Source organism: Bidens hawaiensis, unplaced genomic scaffold (genome assembly GCF_021521415.1).
Source record: "Bidens hawaiensis isolate Kalapana, Puna unplaced genomic scaffold, B.hawaiensis_p1.1 tig00010467_1, whole genome shotgun sequence".
In the NCBI taxonomy this organism is placed as follows: Eukaryota; Viridiplantae; Streptophyta; class Magnoliopsida; order Asterales; family Asteraceae; genus Bidens; species Bidens hawaiensis.
The window spans coordinates 184,690-196,613 of NW_027491799.1; the positions used below are offsets into that span (position 1 = coordinate 184,690).

Here is an 11,924-nt window from a genome sequence, read left to right on the forward strand (position 1 = left end):
AATCCAAATATATATATATATAAATTTTAAAAACGAATAATGTAAAACAACTCACGTAATACGGGGGATAAAATCTAGTTTATTATTATACATTTAAAAAGTTATTTATTCTTACGTTTAAGATTTGTATTTTTATATTTAGGTTTTTTTATTTTAACGACTAATGTGTGTATTAGATTGAAAGGAGCCTAGAAAGAACAATATTAAAAAAAAGAGAGTATAATATTATCCTTTATAAATTAAAAAGAAGTATGGACAATGACAAAGACAAAAGAAGAGAATCTTATTGAACATTGGATTGGGGAAAGCTGCTATAAAAAAACGTTCTTCCTTCGCTAAACGAGACGGGCTTAAATGTTGGTACCGTAACCACGTTTTTTTCTCTTTTTCTCGTATTCTGTTTATATTTATTTACTAAAAATTAAAATAATTTTATTTATTAACCGAGCACTTAAGCTTAACAACATAATAATTATGTCAAGCACATGTTTCTACCCAAGAACTTAAGTTATCTTAAGTATTACTCACTTAAGTTAATGCGGAGCCAACAATGAACGATGAAGTATATTAATTGATGTAAAGTACATTAAGTTGTTTAGGTTATGGACCATTAGGTTATGTGTAGTGAAGGACTCTAAAATTGGGGGATGTTTGACACGTGACATCACATCAGTAGAGGGGCTATTTTCATTTCAGAGGTATAGTGGTTTGTAGCCTAAAAATTGCCCCCTCTCAAACTTATTTTGTTATTATTTTCAACTTACAAGCCAGCGACAAATCTAAATCCCCCCCCCCCCCCCCCCCCCGGTAAAATCGCCTGAATATCATTCTGTCGCCCACTACGCATAGACTTATGGACTATAGCCTAAAGCGAAAGTAACATTTTAAAAATTATTATTATTATTATTATTAGAACAAAAACATAGCAACTAATAAATGTAGTTTAATTCAAAAGATAAAAAAATGGACCAACCAAGACAATTTAGAGAAAATAATAAAAATAATATGTTCGTAAGTTTAGAAGGAGAAAGACACATGAGTAAACCAAACGTTGTGGTTAAGGCAGGGAGCGCCATCCCGGTTCACTTGACAACAATTGAGTGGTTTGCAATCTTTTTCATCATTTGACGCTATTTGAATGACACTCAAAGCCTCAAAGGGGTTCTAGCCATTGGTGATGTGGAAGCCATCTAGCCATTGGTGCTAATATGCTCGTCTCATAACACTCAGTCTTATCATAAGTTATTCTTGTTAGAATTTTTAAAAAATCATTTGATATTAATGGTTATGTTATTGCAGCATTTGTATATTTCGATATTCAACATGGTTGTGTTTTTTATAAATTTTAAACATTTTAGGTGCAAACTATTGTACTATTACTTATACTGGAGTTTTGAAAAAACAAATTAATTGTTAGTTTGACTTTGCAAACATATCAACACATACAACGCGTAATTGCAATAAAGGAAAAAACTTGCAAAATGGATTCGCATCCATTATTTATTGTAAGGATACATGTTTAATATTCATTTAAACACAAACATTATATTGGCAGTTTTTTTTTCCGTGGTCCTGCTTATTATTAGTGATACGATTTGTAACGAAAAAATATTTTCAAAATAAGAAAGTATTCTTTTACCGCTTGACGCGTAATTGCAATAAAGGAAAAAACTTGCAAAATGGATTAGCATCCATTATTTATTGTAAGGATACATGTTTAATATTCTTTTAAACATAAACATGATATTGGCGGTTATCTTTTCATGGTCCCGCTTATCATTAGTGATACGATTTGTAAAGAAAAAATATTTTCAAAATGAGAAAGTACTCCTCTACCGTTTGAAAATATTGTACTCCAAGCATCTAACATAAATCTAATATTCCTTTTTAAATTATCTCTTAACGAAAAGATATTTACTTGTACAGTTTTGACTTTCTTTAAAAGTTTAGGCTAAAAAGAATTATATTTTGAAAAGATATACATTCAAAATTTGGTGCATTTAAGATTAAAATTAGAACTTTTACCTAGTACATGACAGAAATAAAAAATAATTAAAAAAGAAATATTTATATAGTTTTACGGTTGTTTATTTAAAATATTTTGGTATTAAGCAATCATTCTATACTATTGAGCGCCAATTATGACACAGGTTTTGTCTACTAGGAGACTTGAACCCGCACCTTGTTCGTCCAATTAGTTTTCATTTGGCCTAATGGTATCTAATTGCATAATATAATAACAACTGCTCTGTCATTTTGAGGTCAAGTGTTCAAAATCCATGACAAACAACGGGTTAAACGGATTTAAAAGTAGAGTTACTTGCTAAAAGAAAATAGCTTATAATTTCAACTTATTTAAAAGACTTTAATATAGGCTTTATGTTATTTTCTGTCATGACTTTTTTTTTAACAGGATCTGTCATATAGCCTAAAAAGTATTTTTATAATTTAATAAATATTTGTTTTTTTTGTCATATCATGCAAAATAAAAATAGCTTTAATATAGATGAAAAAAAAAACATTTTAAGTAATACATTTTCAAAAAGGCTATTAAAAAAATATTATTTATAAATTTAAAGGGTCCAAAAAGTAGGACCTTCACTATTGCAGACCAGCCCAATCTTCCTTGCTTAAATGCAGCTTCAAAACCCTCATTTTTCTCCCAACATCACACACCCACTTCTTTCATCTTCATCTTTTTCCTCAAAAGCTGCTGCTGTTGCAAAAAAACCAAAACTTTACAACTACTCAATAACCAGAATCTTGGTTTTTGAGTTTTTTTGGTATCTTTCTTGAATTTAAGTTACAAAAAAGAAGAAATATCAAAGATTTTAGTGGGCTTAAGTTAAAAACAGAAGCTTTAGTGTTCAAGAAACAAGGGTTTTTGAAAATGTATAAATTTGATTTAATGTTGGTGGTTTTATTGTGTTCTTGGGTTGCTTTATGTTCTGGTTCTGTTTCTTATGACCATAAAGCTATCTCCATTAATGGCCAAAGAAAGATTCTTATTTCTGGATCTATTCATTATCCAAGAAGCACCCCTGAGGTATAATTTATCAATGCGCTTATTTTCTTGATTATTATTATTACCCTTTTTTAATTTTTTTTTCATATATTTTGATGTTTCAGATGTGGCCAGATCTTATTCAGAAGGCTAAAGAAGGAGGTTTGGATGTGATTCAAACTTATGTTTTTTGGAATGGTCATGAACCTCAACCTGGGCAAGTAAGTGTTTTATTTATTTATTTATTTATTTTAATAAGAGTTCAAGAAATTATTTATTTAAAAAACTGGTCTTTTATTTCTAAGAATCTTTGTTTTTGTTTTCCCAGTATTATTTTGAAGATAGATATGATTTAGTGAAGTTCATTAAGCTAATAAAGCAAGCTGGACTTTATGCTCATCTCAGAATTGGTCCTTATGCTTGTGCTGAATGGAACTTTGGGTAAGTTATTATTATTATTATTATTATTTTACAAAATTCCATAAATATTTAAAATTCATTAAAAAAAAATTTGTTACTTACACTTCAATTATCTTTTTAATTTCAGGGGATTTCCTGTTTGGTTGAAATATGTTCCAGGAATCAGTTTTAGAACAGATAATGGTCCTTTCAAGGTTTACCTCTCAATCTTTGAATCTTTTCAATAACATTTTAATTTAATTATATTTATTTATGGTATTTTGAAATGAGCATGTAAAATTCTAAATATTATAATCTATATGTAAATAGGCTGCTATGGAAAAGTTCACAAGGCACATAGTGAATATGATGAAAGCAGAAAGATTATATGAAACTCAAGGTGGTCCAATTATTCTATCTCAGGTAGTCAAAACCACTCATTTCACCAAGATGACTAAAAATTTGCAAAATTGTATTATAAGTATTTATAACAAAGTTAATGTGACAGATTGAAAATGAATATGGACCTTTGGAGTATGAACTTGGTGCACCGGCTCGGGCTTACACGAAATGGGCTGCACAAATGGCGGTGGGTCTAGGAACCGGTGTACCGTGGGTCATGTGCAAACAAGATGATGCCCCTGACCCTGTTGTAAGTGCCCATCTAGTTATATATATGTTTTTTTGTCATGTTGACTTTATGTTGACTTATTGTCAATTGTCTGATCACATGACTTTTTTCATGCTGTATGTCCCCCAAAAAGAAACTTTTAGTGTAAAAAGATGAAAAAAGTTAATATTATGTGCATACCATGGGAAAAGTTGAAATCTTGATCAGTAATGGCATTATGTGCTAATCTATGCACTTGTGGACTTTTGTCTTGTCAATTACTTGACCACATGACTGTTTTCATGCGTTATGCCCCCAAAAAGAAACTTTAAGTGTGAAAAGATTAAAACAAATTATTATTTTGTGCATACCATGTGGGAAAGTTAAAATCTTGATTAGTAATGGTATTATGTGTTAATTTGTTACTTTATTTAGAACCTTATAACAGTAATAATAATTTATAATTTTATGTTGTTTTTTTTATTGACAGATTAACACTTGCAATGGTTTTTACTGTGACTATTTCTCTCCCAACAAAAATTTCAAACCGAAGATGTGGACTGAAGCATGGACTGGATGGTAATTTCAATATTTCATTTAAATCGTTACGTATACGATATCCTTTTGTTTATTCTTTTTTTTTTAATTTTATTTGGTGAATTTGTTAAAAAAAAACATGAATGAATACAGGTTCACTGAGTTTGGAGGCGCAGTTCCTTATAGACCAGCCGAAGACTTGGCATACTCAGTTGCTAAGTTTATTCAGAGTGGTGGATCTTTTGTCAATTATTATATGGTAAATTAAATATTTGTTGTATTTTTATTTATTATTTCACCCTTACTTAATAACATCGCATAAAAGTTGTTATTATTTATTTTGTGATAGTATCATGGAGGAACTAACTTTGGGCGGACTGCGGGTGGCCCGTTTATTGCTACAAGCTATGACTATGATGCTCCTCTTGATGAATATGGTATGTTATAAGCATGTGAATGTGCTATTTGCAAATTTGAATACTAATATAAAGTTGCATGGCCTTCTAATTCGGGTCAACTATGATATATTAATGCGCAATAGAGTTTTTTATTCGCAAATTTTGTCACATCATGGATAATACGTTATGTATGGTACATCATTAAAAGTGTAGATTGATGAAAGAACTCATTATCAATTACTTATGCATTAGATATTATATTCTTTAACCTTTGTGTGTACTTTAAGAGCAACTTGATATGCATACTATATGTTTCTTGGAAAGTTTTGAAGTTAAAACTACATATTTTCTCATTGTCAACATTACAAGTCAACTACAGGTGTTGACTTTCACTTGCAAGACTTTTTTTCTTCTTATTTAATGAATTTCATCATGATAAATTAAATCAAATCTATCTATTTTGCTATTATCATTAGTCCAAATAGATTGATGGTATCAACTTTGGCTCATATGATTCATTCTTTAACTATTGATAAAAGGGCGTTTTAGACATTTCACAATGGTAAACCTTTAGCAATTAATAAAAGGGCATTTTAGACATTTAACAAAGGTAAACCTTTAGATATCATCAACACCATCAAATTGCCAGAGTTCCTATTGAACATGTTCTTTCACAACTTACCCCTACCAACTAACTTAACTACCACCAGCAAATTTTCTTAACATGTTCTTTCATATATACTCAAAACATTCAGGAGACAGTCCCTTGGTGCATGATGTTCGCAGACGATATTGTCTTAGTGGCCGAGAGAAAACAAGATCTGAACATGAGGTTAGAGGAGTGGCGAGCAGCTCTGGAAAATAAAGGTTTAAGGATTAGTCGCTCAAAGACCGAGTATCTCCATTGTAACTTTAGCAGGAAAAACGATGATGAGGAGATCCAGATCACCATCGAAAACCAAGTGGTTCTGCGAGTAACAAAGTTCAAATATCTAGGATCGTTTGTCCAGAGTGACGGGGAAATAGATAGTGACGTGGCCCACCGTGTCCAAGTTGGATGGAGTAAATGGAGGGCAGCTACAGGAGTTTTGTGCGACAAGAGATTCCCAAACAGGCTAAAGGGTAAATTCTATAGGGTCACGGTTAGACCGGCGATGTTATATGGAACAGACTGCTGGGCCATCAAGAAGTCACATGCGCGTAAGCTAGAGGTTGTAGAAATGAGACTGTTAAGGTGGATGTGTGGGCACACACGATTGGACCGGATAAGAAATGATGTTTTTCGAGAGAGATTAGGGGTTGTTAACATTTCAGATAAGATAAGAGAGGGGAGATTGAGATGGTTTGGACATGTTAAGAGAAGAGAGACGACGGCTCCTGTCCGATCTGTAGAAACTATTAGTATAGAGGGGAGGAGGGATAGAGGACGTCCCAAATTAACTTGGGCTGAGAGGATTAAGCATGATTTGCTAGATTTGCACCTCTCCGAGGACATGGTTGAGGATATGAATTCTTGGAGATGCAGGATTAAGGCTAAGGACTTTTAGGAGAAATGTAGAGTTTTGATTCTATTTCTATCATAGGGGGCGTTTCTTCACCTTATTTCGAGTGAAAAATGATATATTACTATAATACCCTATCCTCAAATTAGTATTTATAACACATATTTAGTATTAAGAGCTAATATCACTATTATTAATTTTCCATATTTAGTATCACTATCATTACTAATATCACTATTAATGATCCATTCATTACTAATATCACTATTATTATTGGGGTATGTTTGGTTGGAGGTAATGGAATGAGGGGGGAATGGAATGGAAGAAGGAATGGAATGGACAAGGGAATGAAATGGATCATTACCATTCCATTTCCTTGTTTGGTTAACCTATGGGAATGAAATCAATTATTCATTTTTATTGTTTGGTATCCAAAAAAAATTGTAGAAATGAAATAGAAACAATAAAAGCACTCATATCTCAAAATACTTTTTAACCAAAAAAAAAACTTACAATGGCGACGGTGGTAACTCCGGGTGACGAAAATGGCGGTGATGGTGGTGGCGGAGTTGGTGGTGGTGTCGATGGTAGTGGTGGTGGTGTTGAGAAAGTAGGGTGAAGGAGGAATGGAATGAAAAGAAAGAAGGGGGGTGGGAAGGAATGGTTTTGATGGAATGGGATTCCATGTGTAATGGATGATTCCATTCCATTGAGCAACCAAACACCACATTTTTCATTCCCACGTAATGAATCATTCCATTCCTACTGTTATTCCTGCATACCAAACGCTACCTTGATCTCATGCATATGGTTTTTGAGCCGGGGGTCTCTCTGGAAGCAACCTCTCTATCCCTTGGGATGGAGGTACGGTTTGCCTACATCCCACCCTCCCCAGACCCTGCTAACAGTTTTGCTATTGGTGGGATTTATACTGGGTATGGTTGTTGTTGTTGTATTTAACTTAAACTTGTCATCAAGGTAGATATTTTAATATTCATGACATATTTTCCTTCATGATGCTATAATATATTTGGCTAAGTTAAGATTTATTCGATATGTTCTATTTATAGGACTAAAACGGGAAGCGAAATGGGGACATTTGAAAGATTTTCATAGAGCCATTAAACTATGTGAGCCCGCTTTAGTAAATGGTGATCCCTCTATTATCACCCTTGGAAACTATCAAAAGGTTGGACTTTTTTTTGTTTATCGATTTATGATTACAATATCCACATCCACAGCGGACACCAACCCTTATATTTGTTTTTTTTATAATTATAGGCATATGTTTACAAATACAAGGCTGGAGGCTGTGCTGCTTTCCTTTCAAATAACAATCGAGATGCTTATGCAACAGTGAACTTTAGAAACCAGCGTTATAATCTCCCTCCTTGGTCTATAAGCATTCTTCCCGACTGCAAGAACACAGTTTATAATACCGCAAGGGTGAGAAAGATTACAAACTTTTTCTTATTTTAGTTAAAAAAATAGGATTACCAACTTTTTTGCCAGAAAAAGATAACAAAGATTCAATCATTTTTATGTTAAAGTAACCAATGTTCAAGGTTTTTGATTTGAAGTTGGTTACTTTTTGAGAATATTGCGTAGAATTGTATTTGTAAACTAATATCATGATTGAAGGAGGGAACTTAGGAAGTGTAAGTGAAAGAGGAATGATTATTCTTAATAATTAGGAAGTCAAAATTTTAATTTAGATTTTTGACCTCATTATCAAGTAAAAGTTATCTTTATGCATATATGAGTCAAAGGTTTGCATTTGTTTATAGTTATTAATGATGTGTGAATGTGGTTGATATTAACAGGTAGGTTCACAAACCGCATTGATGGAGATGACTTCAGTGGGAGGAGGATTTTCTTGGCAGTCATATAATGATGAAACTGAAACATATGATGACAATTCGTTTACGACCTTTGGATTATTAGAGCAACTTAATGTCACTAGAGACTCTTCGGATTATTTGTGGTACATGACAGAGTAAGTGCAACTTTTTGTTATTTTCATGTAGCATTTTGCATTAAGTAGTTAAAAAAGCGCTCACAGATCAGCCTGACCCTACCCGACCCGAATAACTAGTACTAAAAATGACCCGCTGCGTGCAGTGTCAGGGTTGGCTCCAATGAGGGGTTCTTGAAAAGCGGGAAGTGGCCTACACTTACAGTCTTATCTGCAGGCCATGCTTTGCATGTTTTCATCAACGGGCAGTTATCAGGTAAGAAGTTTGAAGATAATATTTTGTCATTATTTTGATATTCTTATTCTAGAGATTTGTCCTTTTTAATTTGATAAAATTCTATTATAAAAAGAATTTTTTGAATTTTCTTGGCTATGCACAAAGCATACTATCTTGTTGTTTTCCATTTTGTGCAACAATTATTTTATAATATAATTCATTCAAAATATTCCTTTGTTTAGGAACTGTCTATGGAAGTCAACAAAATCCAAAAATAACGTTTAATAAACCGGTAAATCTAAGAGCTGGTGTGAACAAGATTTCTCTACTAAGCATTGCTGTTGGTCTCCCGGTATGCTCCGTCTCTATATGCGCATATACACATTTATAATACAAACACACAAATGCATGAGAGTCTTATGGTTCTTTTATATGGTTTTATAGAACATCGGTCCACATTTTGAGACATGGAACGCGGGTGTTCTTGGTCCAGTCACACTCTATGGTCTCAATCAAGGAAAAAGAGACTTGACTTGGCAAAAATGGTCTTATAAGGTTTGTCTTTTACAAACCTACTTGCATCCAGTGGGCCCCATCTCATTTCTCTTAGAATGGGGACCCACATTCATATCTTCGTTTCACATTGTAAAGCAACGAAAATGAAGAATGCTAAATAGGCCAAGAAAAACAGACCAATGTTCTTACTTGAAGTTTGACTGTTTGACCAGGTTGGCCTTAAAGGTGAAGTTTTAAGTCTTCACTCGCTCATGGGAAGCTCATCTGTTGAGTGGATTCAAGGTTCTTATGTGTCTCAGAGACAACCTTTAACTTGGTACAAGGTATATTACCATTTCATGTTATGCACTTTCTTCACTTGAAATCATAACAGGATTGATTTTTTTACAACTTACCCTAATACCCTTTTAATGAAGACAAATATACCATATTACTTTAGTTTTACATTGAATTTAACCAAAATGTTCTGATTTTCATGGGACATCTAACATCTTAAAACGAGAAGTGTTACGTTTTTTTGCATGATATGGCGAAATCAACTTGGACTGACAAATGTTCATCTATTTTTCAAGACTATTTTCAATGTTCCGGGTGGAAATGAACCTTTGGCTTTAGACATGAGCACTATGGGAAAAGGTCAAATATGGATAAACGGTCAAAGCATTGGACGTTATTGGCCTGCATACAAGGCGCGTGGATTTTGTAGCACTTGTAGTTATGCTGGATATTTTGATGAGAAAAAATGTTTAAGCAAATGCGGTGAATCTTCCCAAAAATGGTAAGAAATTAAGATTCCCCCCCCCCCCCCCCCAAAAAAAACTTACCGATAATCTGATTTTTTTTTTCAGGTACCACGTGCCTCGGTCATGGTTAAAACCTAGAGGAAACTTAATGGTTGTGTTTGAAGAATTAGGAGGAACCCCAAATGGAATATCACTGGTGAAAAGATCAGTTTACAGTGTGTGTGCTGATATATATGAGTGGCAGCCTTCGCTAATGAATTATGAAATGCAAACTTCTGGTAAAGCCACTAAACCATTGAGGCCGAAAGCTCACCTTTCGTGCAGCCCGGGCCAGAAAATATCTTCTATAAAATTTGCTAGTTTTGGCACCCCGTTAGGCGGCTGTGGTAGTTACAGTGAGGGTAGCTGCCATGCTCATCACTCCTATGATGCGTTTAATAAGGTAGTTATTTTTCTTACTCATGAGTTTAAAATAATGGTCTGCAATTATTTAAATACATTCTCTTTGTGATTTAGGGTGTGTTTTGTACTTTTGTTTTTAGACAATTTTGTTTAATTTTACCAATTTGAGTTGGTAAAGACTCTCAAAATAAAATCTTTATTACTTACAAAACTGTACAAATAGGACCCGTAAAATAAAAATGCTCACTTTCAAACGGGTTGCAGTGGCAAGTGTTTTGAGTCCTAGCACTGTGCAACCCGTTTGAAAGTGATCTTATTGGTTAGGGGTGTCAATTGTGTTGTGTTGGTAGGTTTAAATGTTTTACCCGAACACGACCATATTTTTATCCGTGTCAGAACATCAACCCTAACCTGGACATGACCTGCTCAACCCAATTATTTGTGCCAAATGGGTTGACAGGTAATCAAGTTGTATACGTGTTAATCAGGTTGGTGGGCTGCAAAAGTACAAAACGGGTTAAAGAGTCGACCTATAAACATGTTAAACAAGTCAACCGGTTTGAAAAAAAGGTGAACCCGAACCCAACCTTTTTCTAAGCGGGTTAGATACCATATGCCAACCCAAAACCTAATTATTTTGTGTCGTGTCGGAATTAGCAGGGTTGGGTCCCATGAGTTTTTACCAAATATACTAATATTTTTGCTGTTTATAATATATATGTAGTATTGCGTCGGACAACAATCATGCACAGTACCTGTAACACCTGAGATATTTGGAGGTGATCCTTGCCCGAAAGTAATGAAGAAGCTTTCGGTTGAAGCTATTTGCAGCTGATGATGATCATGATGATTAAAAACAAGAAAGAAAAAGTTGAAAGTTTCAAGAACAGCAATTTGGTTTGAATTTATTTAAAATTTTTATAGTTTATTTAAAATTCAATATGGAGTTTTGCCAAAGGTGAAGTTGTACAGATATGCAACGCACCATTCTGGTTCAAAACTATGTCATATATAGACTTTGAAGATTGGTGTAAATAAAGTTGGCTCGCACGCGAATGTATTATTATTATTAGGAAAGCTCTTTGAGACTCGTGATTCGAGTCCAACGGCTTATTTGAATTCAAACGTAAAAGCTCCTGGCTTTTTTTTCCTATCTCTGTAGAAGCAATATGTTATTGCTTTATCATTGTAAAACACTTGAAGATGGTAATATTTCATCAAGTTTCTCAAATTATCATGTGCTACATTATGATGACTTTTTTTAATCTATTTTGTTTCTTGTTGTTGAATATGAAGTGTGGTTTAGGAAAGGAAAACAAATTCCGGTTCAAACCCGACATGGGGTTATTCATATGAAGAATAGCGATCAACATACATATCATTTTACAAAATTTCTTCATAACCATACTCAACTCCACACTGCTTCCTTCTATCTCATCTTACATTCGCACCCGTTAACACAAAGAGCGCATACGAAGCTATCAGCGTGTACCCAAAGTACAAAATACCCGAAACCACCTTCGTGATTTCCAGCTTTGTCACATAATAAAACACCGAGTACCTAAATAGATATAATGTAGACAACCCGGTTGTCAAATAAGCCGGCCACCACTAATGGTAG

The 11,924-nt window shown here is 33.7% G+C and overlaps 1 protein-coding gene across 1 annotated transcript; it reads left to right on the forward strand.

Moving 5' to 3' along the window:
- The first annotated feature begins 2,806 nt into the window (after positions 1 to 2,806).
- LOC143535350 (beta-galactosidase 1-like) lies at positions 2,807 to 11,151 on the forward strand. The gene is made up of 19 exons (XM_077029629.1): positions 2,807 to 3,046; positions 3,130 to 3,225; positions 3,333 to 3,445; positions 3,552 to 3,618; positions 3,734 to 3,826; positions 3,912 to 4,055; positions 4,504 to 4,592; positions 4,704 to 4,809; positions 4,900 to 4,987; positions 7,521 to 7,639; positions 7,732 to 7,896; positions 8,274 to 8,446; positions 8,572 to 8,681; positions 8,885 to 8,994; positions 9,087 to 9,197; positions 9,371 to 9,481; positions 9,731 to 9,936; positions 10,007 to 10,343; positions 11,028 to 11,151. The coding sequence occupies exons 1-19, from the start codon at positions 2,891 to 2,893 to the stop codon at positions 11,136 to 11,138; spliced, it is 2,505 nt and encodes an 834-aa protein (XP_076885744.1). The 5' UTR covers positions 2,807 to 2,890; the 3' UTR covers positions 11,139 to 11,151.
- The last annotated feature ends 773 nt before the right edge of the window (positions 11,152 to 11,924 follow it).